At 44.2% G+C, this 8,955-nt stretch overlaps 1 protein-coding gene across 1 annotated transcript in view; it reads left to right on the forward strand.

Annotated features, from left to right (window-relative positions):
* The window catches only part of DNAH7 (dynein axonemal heavy chain 7), a 330,067-nt gene that overhangs the window by 87,958 nt on the left and 233,154 nt on the right, over window positions 1-8,955 (forward strand). The window contains exons 19-21 of the mRNA XM_075610041.1: window positions 2,050-2,243; window positions 2,780-2,978; window positions 7,760-7,900. Coding sequence (XP_075466156.1) covers window positions 2,050-2,243; window positions 2,780-2,978; window positions 7,760-7,900 — 534 coding nt within the window. The remainder of the gene's footprint in view (window positions 1-2,049; window positions 2,244-2,779; window positions 2,979-7,759; window positions 7,901-8,955) is intronic.

An 8,955-nucleotide genomic window follows, 5' to 3' on the forward strand; every position in this document is an offset into this window, starting at 1 on the left:
TTTAAATATCCAGAACAATGATAAATGTAAATGTCCAGCACAAAGGTTCAAACTGTAAGCACAGTTATAAGAGACTCTCTGACGAAGCACCAAACTAGGCGTGAAACGCGTTAGAGTGCAGTTACCCTCTGTATGACATGCTGTCTTTTTCATTAAATTGGTTTTAAATGTAGTTCTAGTATTGTAGCCCTCTTTTGCTGCTTTTTTTGCTGTGCTCCATTTTTCCCTTTTCCATTGGATTTCCTGTATTAAACGGAGATAAATTGGGGGAGTCCATGATGGAGGATTTAGGAGTGCTTGTAGACAGCAGGCTTAGCAATAGTGCCCAAAGTCATGCAGTAGTTGCAAAGACAAACAAGATCTTATCTTGCATTAAACGGGCAATGGATGGAAGGGAAGTAAACATAATTAAGCCCCTTTACAAAGCATTAGTAAGATCACTCCTTGAATATGGAGCACAATTTTAGGCACCACTCATTAGAAACGATATTATGGAACTAGAGAGAGTGCAGAGAAGATCCACCAAATTAATAAAGGGGATGGTCATTCTAACTTATGAGGAGAGGCTAGCTAAATTAGATTTAGTTACATTAGAAAAGAGGTGTCAAAGAGGGGATATGATACAAATACAAATTTATGCAACTGTTCGGGACACTTAGCGGTGTCCTAAACCAAGACCGCAGCTTCATGAGGCACTACCCTGACAACAGAACTCTTCCCATGAGTGCTAACGGCCATGTCTTTACATACTGCGCTATATGAATGCACACACAGCTGTCTCTTACACATTCATGTGTACAATGTAATTCTATCCCTATATACCAATGGGGACCACATAGTATCTTCCCACATTAATAGTAATGCAACACCCTCTTACATTTCTACACCTACCCACACCATTGGTATATACTCCCATACACACCTTTTGTATAGCGCTGTATACACTGTGGGCGCTTTTATAAATTTATATTTACACATTCACACACATACACACACTCTTACATCACTAACATTCAGGGACCATTTAACACCTTAAGTGATAAATCGCATACTGCACAGGGGGAAGGGATAGGCTTCAGTCAGATACATTCCCGGATGCACTGTTTTTAAGTAAAAACCTTTCTTGCTTCATTGTAACACCGCCGGAAGAAGAGATTAGTGTATCTCGAAAGCTCCCACAAATAAAAGCATTTCGTTAGTGTAAGAGATGTGTGCAGAGGTACGCAATGGAGACTGGTTTTAAGGTGAAATTAAATAAGGCTTTATTGCGCCTGTTGCTTTCAACAAAGCAAACATGTGAAAATCCACAAACAAAATCTGCTCCACGTTGGAGTATATTTACATTTGTAGTCCAGCGATTCACCAGCCCAAATCATAGAGACATTTAGATATATATAGACAGACATAGATAATCAGTCTTATAAGAAAAGTCTTATCTGTCTCATAGTGGTAGGGGGAAGGCTTCTCTCTTTCCTGGGTTGCTGCCTTTTCCTAGGATTATCTCAGCATTCAGGTGTAGAAGTCTTGTGAGCTCCAGACATCTGTGATCCCTCTATCAGTCTCATCTGTGAGACTCAGGAACCTCTGCTCTGTCTGTTTCCTTGGTAAGCCCAGTTGTGGACTAAGGAATCTCTCTTCCTGTCTCAAAGGCAGGCTTTTCTAACCAACCTCTAATCAGCCAGGTGGTGTTGGTTAATTTGCTACCAGCAGTTAACCACCACACTGCTGGATTAGAGGCACCTTTTTGAACAGGGACAAATCCCCTGTTACAGTTAGCTACAGAACGGAATCGTCTATTCGTTTTTGATTATTAAGCTCGGCTGACATGGTACAGATACCTCTGCACGCACGCACACACGCACATACATACATACATACATACACACAGTACACACGTTATACCTTATGTATGTAAAAAAAATAAAACAATTGAGCAGCACAGATTTCTTCTTTTATCCATGCAGTATCCAGCACTGACATATACCACATCATTTATATTTCTTATTTTTAGTTGAGGCTATGAGGTATAAAATATATTTTTGTTTACAGGACAAACACGTTCTTTCGGTGGTTATGATTGAAAAAATGCTGGAAAAATTCAAAAAGTCAAATGAGTTTTTGGAACTCATCCTGAAGGGACTTAATGACTACCTAGAAAAGAAACGACTGTTTTTCCCTCGATTCTTTTTCTTATCTAACGATGAGCTTCTTGAGATTTTGTCTGAGACAAAGGACCCGACCAGGTAAAATATGCATAATTACTTTGTGGTGTTAAATATTTTGTGGGTTATTCATCAAGCTCAATTATGGGTTAACATACTCGAACATGCAATACCCCCTATTCAAGTCATAACGCACCCGGAAAAGTATTACCTGTGTGTGTGTGTGTGTGTGTGTCTACACACGCATATATTAAAATGTCAAGTGTGTGTTGTGTCTTACCAAGGACTCTGCAGGGCATTGGTGTGTGTGTGTGTGTGTGTGTGTGTGTCTACACACAGGGGTGAGAGTGTGAGATGAACTTACCAATTACTCTGCAGGGCTTCTTTGGGGGTATGCTGTCAGTGCAAGTGTGTGACAGTGAAGTAGGTGTGTGTCAGTGATGTCAGTGTAAGTTTTGGCCAATGACAGTCGTGTGGGCGGTGTGTGTCACAGTGGGGCGTACCTCTTGGGCAATGACAGTCGTGCTGGCCACGGACCAATCACATTCACCGCTGCTAGTACCAACCTTTGATTTTATATATTAAGATATATATTATTTTTTTTTACTTTATTACAGAGTTCAACCCCACTTAAAAAAATGCTTTGAAGGAATAGCTAAAGTAGTATTTACAGATGTGTTGGATATCACTCACATGAGTAGTAGTGAAGGAGAGGTCGTACAACTGATAGATACAATTTCAACATCTAAGGCCAGAGGACAAGTGGAAAAGTGGCTGGTTGAACTTGAGTCAGCCATGATTCGTTCTGTTCACAAGGTAAGGTACTGCTAAAGATTTTTTATGTTTCTGTTTTTTAATTAATTTTACAACCTGTGTTTTATTAGAACACCTATATTGCATTATTTACTATATGATTAGTTACCATTAGATTTCTTTTCTATAACTTTTTTATTACTTGGTTTTGTTTATCACAGAAAGGTGCAATTCCATGTATCCGGCCAGAAACAACTTTTTGTATATAATTTAACAGTCCAATTTGCTTCCTTATAATATCTAAGCATGCTAATAGCTACGATTTGTCTGTTAGTGTTTTCCTTACCATTAGCCGCGAGAGAGAGGGAGGTGTGATAGCTATTGCTGAACACACAGTGATATCGCACAAAAGGGAGTAGTCAGAGAAAATAAAACCACTCCCAAGTCTTAGCTCACCATATTTACAAACCAACTTAAAATAATTATTTTTAAATAATATTATCAGATTTGGTTACAAAAAGCAACAAATAGCCAGATGTCATCCCTTAGACATGTCACTCCATTAATACACGTTGTACCTACTGTCGGAAAGATTATCCCATTAAGCACTGTAGAATTATAGTTTTAAGTGCCTTTATGTATATGTAACGGGTATTCCCCCCCCCCCCCCCCAATCGCAGATATAGTGTGGGGTGAAAGGAAACATACAATGTTACCAGGTGTGGTGCTTTACCTGTTGGCTCGTAGGAGGGCTGAGCTTCCGCCACGGGGAACCTGGGGCAATTATACTAGGGGTAATCACTTACATCGGTGCAGCGCCTCCACCTGCGATGGCTCCCACCAGAGGGGGGAGTGGTTCCTCGCAGGACAATCACAATAATCACATACACGGTGAGGTATAACAACTAATACCATTTACTAACATGCCATACAACATCTCACATCAATACCATAACAACAGGTGTCCCTCTTTAAAGGAGACACTAATCACGGCGTCTCTCAAGACGCTACCGCTATCTTGCGCCACGGCGGACGCCAACACTTTATGTGCCACGGCGGACGCCAACACTTTATGCCGCCCTTCCCACGGAAGGATCCCACCCCGTGTCCAGTAATCCCACTGTATCACACTACCAAGTCATATACATGTACGTGTGTGACTGCGCAGTCACTATGTCTGATGATAGGCCTTGTCGGTGCACTTTATAATGGTACCTGCCCTGGCTCCAGCCACGGGTGCTGCTTTACCACTGGGGTTGGGTCGCCGGGATATCCTCCTACGCGTGGGGTGAATTCCGGCGTGGATAATATCACCGCAGCTCCACACCGTCTGTACCTTGGCGAGGATCTGTCTGCTGCCCGCTGGCCGCAGTCACTGCTTGCTTGGCCTCCTTGGAGATAGTCCAGCTATCTTTAATGCGTGGGCTTGAGCCCAAGCCTCGTGGCGGGAAACGCAGCGTCCGCTGGGTCCCTAACTAGCAAACAGCTAATGGGGCAGGGTCGCTAACCTAGGGCCTGTCCCTATAGCACCACAAGCTAACAGAGGGACTCAGGGCCTAGGGGGGTTGCTGGCCTAGTGCAGGGAGTCACTGACTCCTGCACCCTACCTCCTTCCCCTAGCTGCTCCGGTCACCAACTGCCAGTCTCTCAAAACCCCGCAAATTGTATCTCTTTGCTCCTGCAGGGAGTCACTGTGCCCTATTGGCTCCCTGGCATCACGTGGGGCGCGCAAAGGCTCCTGGGATCTGTAGTCCCTGCCTATAGCCTTCCCTAACAGGCTAGGCTTCGCGGGTTCTTCACTGCGCATGCGCGAGCTATCTTTCAATGGCGGCGCCCTGCTCCGCTAGCCGCCGGGACCCTAACGACACGACCGCGGCCCTACCAACGGCCCGATCGCGTGCCCGGCAACCGGCCGCCTCTACCTGAGCCGCCCTATGCTCGCACACTCCCCCGCACCTCCCCATGAGCGGCTCTAACCTCCCTACCGCCCCGGTAAGTGTCCCGAGGAGGGGGGCCAGCAACGGGATCGGGGGACCTGGCTACATATACAAAACATTATAAGGTCCCTTGAAGAAAATAAGCAATCATAAAATAAAAATCTTGAAACACAACACTGTTTCCTCTTCCTGATTAATTCATATGTGTCATGGGCCTATAGCTGGGAGTATTTACCAAGCTCCAGAAATATGAAAATGTGATGTATTCATTTTTCTGTCTTTCTCCATCATTTATTTTTGTCTTCTTAACATCAGGCATATTTGCCTTGTTTGAGATGGCATACGTTTACAAAGAAGCCACATCAAATTTAAACACCTTCAGGATTTTGATGTAAACTATAATTACATCTTTACCATGTTTCAAAGCACACATATCCTGACCTTGAAAAAACCACAATATCTAAACTCTGTCAGATCCAGTCACTGTAAGTCATGAAATCCACCTTCAATCTCTCAATGTGCTGTAAGTTCACTCCTGTCTCCCTATATGCAGCTTGGTACACCACCTTCCCAGAGAGATTCAACATATGTAGAACTTATAAGGTAGTGCTTGCAGTGTTCTTTATCTCTTTGCTGTCCAGTTGTTAGTTGCAATATTTTAAATACTTCTGCTCCATAACCCTGTTTAAGTTGGCTTTCACCTGCCACGCTATTACTGACACTATCACAACTTTTCCGGTAAATATTAATTCACATATTTAGTATTTATTCACCATAGGTATATCTTTGAATGGACCAACAAGAGAGGTCTTCCTAGATGTAAACTTTTGTACAAATATTTTGAAACATCTTGGATCTGTTTTTATGATGTATTACCAAATATACTTGAAGAACTTTTGTTGATTCACTAAAAGGTATCACAACATACAATCTAATTTACACTTCTCCAAAATCAATGTGGCTTCTGAAACTTTGTGTTAGTACAAAAACATATGCAAATGTAAGAAAATAGCCCCATATTATTTGGACTTTACACATACAAAATCCATACATATCAAAATCAGGTAACATTCCTGTCTCTATTTGGCATTTCTTTTTACATTTAGCTATATTTATCCTTGAAAGTTGATCATTTAAAAGTTTACCTTTCAAACTTCATCTCAAAAGTTGATTCCATGGCTACTCGAAATGTGAAAGGTGTTTCAGTAAGATCCTCATGGCCCATTTCTCCTATTGTCATGGTAGCATGCAAGTCCCACTCAGGTCCCCCAGTAAGTGTTTACCTGATATCATAAAGGGGCGCAGAACCAGAGGAATTCAGAGGCTCCAAAAAAATGTAATTGTATGCTGCAGTCAGGGCCGCCAACAGGGGGGGGGGGGGTCTGCCGGGGTTGGCGTTCCGGGCCCTGTGAGTCCCGGGCACCTGCGCGGCCGTGCCCCTCGACAAATCCGGTCGCCCGGTCACCACGGAGGAGACAGGATTTTGCACACTGACAATCCACAAAGCAGCGCATGCTTTTCTCTCCCACGAAAAAAAAAAACCCTACCTGATTGTTGTTGGCACGCTGCCAGGATTTTTTTTTGGCGCGCACCCAAGCTCTATACGAGCTTGCAAAGTGAAGCCCGCCTTTTCTATTGGATCCTGCATGGAGCAAGTAAGGTAAGTACTGCCCCATGCCTCCCATGTCTCCATGCCCCTCTTAGCTGCGATTACCCCCCTTGCTCCAATTCCCCCCCGCTCCGATTGCCCCCTTGCTCCATTTGCCCACACCTTGCTCTGATTGCCCCCACCACTTGCTCCAATTGACCCCACCCTTGCTTCGATTGCCCCCCTGCTCCGATTGCCCGCTTGCTCAGTTGGCCCCGGTGTGTGTGTGTGAATGAATACAGACACCAACACACAGTCAGTCACACACACACCAAAATGTCAGTCACTCACCCAATTGTCACCCACCCGTCAGTCAAATGTCAGTTACCCACCCACCCACCCAAGTGTCAGTCAGTCACACACCCAAGTGTCAGTCAGTCAAACACCCACCCACCCAAGAGACAGTCAACCCAAGTGTCAGTCACTCACCTAAGTGCCACCTGCCCACCCAAGTGTCAGTCACTCACCCACCCATCCAAGTGTCAGTCACTCACCCACCCATCCAAGTGTCAGTCACTCACCCACCCACCCACCAACCCAAGAGTCAGTCACTCACGCACCCACCCAAGTGTCAGTCACTCACCCACCCAAGTGTCACCCACCCACCCAAGTGTCAGTCCTCACCCACCTACCCAAGTGTCAGTCTCTCACCCACCCAAGTGTCAGTCACCCACCCAAGGGTCAATCACACACAAATATTGGCAATCGGATCACTCCCAGGATCAACATCCTTTCCATATTTACTTATTTGGTATATCCCTGTATACCCTTCCTTTCTAAAAAGATGTCCAACCTTTTTTTTGAAGATATCTATTGTATTTGCCATCACCATCTCCAGGGTAATGAATTCCACATTTTAATTGCCCTTACTGTAAATAACCCTTTCCTTTGTTGCTGGTAAAATCTCCTTTCATCTAGCCCTAAGGTATCAACCTGTGCCATTTGTACTGCCCTTTGGATGAATAGTTCTTTTGAAAGCTTCTTGTATTGTCCCCGAATATATTTGTATATTGTTATCACATCACCTCTTTGGTTAATTTAGACTGACTAAAAATAAAACGTTCAGTTGCATTTTAAATAAGATCATGTGGTTTATGGGTAATTGTGCAAACTGTAAATCAGCATAATCCGTTCCCCAATCACAAATATATTAGAGCACAGGTATGTGCTTCTTACAGTACACTGTCAGCTTTTTTTTGTCTTCTCTCATAGGTTAATAAATAATAATTGTAATTACAACCTCTCTTGTTTAAATAAAGGTAATTGGTGAAGCAATTGAAGCTTACCCAACATCAAGACGTATAGACTGGGTGAGAGAATGGCCTGGACAGACTGTGCTGTGTGTATCTCAGTGCTTCTGGACAAAGGAAGTTCAAATGTTCATCAGAAAAGGTCAACAGGTATATATGTTACAATAATAATTTATATTATTCTACTATTCCTTTATTTATTAGTCGGCCTCATATTCTGCAGTGCTGTACAAGAAGTTTGAAATATAAATAAAGTGCAACATGAACCCTGTGTCTGTTGTGGGAGAGAGGGGCAGCAACATATTATATACCAAGACCAAATGGCTGCAAAAGAGTTTACACATACTGGTAGTGAAGTCCCTGTACCATTGAATTTACATTCTAAAACAAGCATGTCAAACTCAAAGGCTAACACGGGCCAAATAAACAAGGTCTACGTTTAGGTGGTCCGCAAAAAAACAAAAACTTCAATTTTCATAGAAACGTAGGTTTATTTTGAAAAGTACAGTATAAAAAGAAGAACAATAAAATTAATGTTTTCTTCCTGACACTTGGCATCTCTGACTCTCTGACTCTCTCTCTCCCTGACGCTCTGACTCTCTCTCCCTGACTCTCTGACTCTCTCTCTGACTCTCCCTAACACTCTCTCTCCCTCTCCCCGATACTCTCTCTCTCCCTCTCCCTGACACTCTCCCTCTCCCTGACACTCCCACTCTCCCTCTCCCTGACACTCCCACTGTCCCTCTCCTCGACTCTCCCTCACCCGACTCTCCCTCACCCGACTCTCCCTCTCTCTGACTCTCCCTCTCTGACTCTCTCTCTCCATCTCTCTGACTCTCTCTCTCCCTCTCTGACTCTCTCCCTCTCTCTGACTCTCTCCCTCTCTCTGACTCTCTCTCTCCCTCACTCTGACTCTCCCTCACTCTGACTCTCCCTCTTTGACTCTCTCTCTCCATCTCTCTGACTCTCTCTCTCCCTCTCTGACTCTCTCCCTCTCTCTGACTCTCTCCCTCTCTCTGACTCTCTCTCTCCCTCACTCTGACTCTCCCTCACTCTGACTCTCCCTCTCTCTGACTCTCCCTCTCTCTGACTCTCCCTCTCTCTGACTCTCCCTCTCTCTGACTCTCCCTCTCTCTGACTCTCCCTCTCCCTGACACTCACTCTCTCCCTCTCCCTGACACTCCCGCTCTCCCTCTCTGTGACTC

The sequence above is a fragment of the Ascaphus truei genome, chromosome 7 (genome assembly GCF_040206685.1).
Source record: "Ascaphus truei isolate aAscTru1 chromosome 7, aAscTru1.hap1, whole genome shotgun sequence".
Classification (NCBI taxonomy): Eukaryota; Metazoa; Chordata; class Amphibia; order Anura; family Ascaphidae; genus Ascaphus; species Ascaphus truei.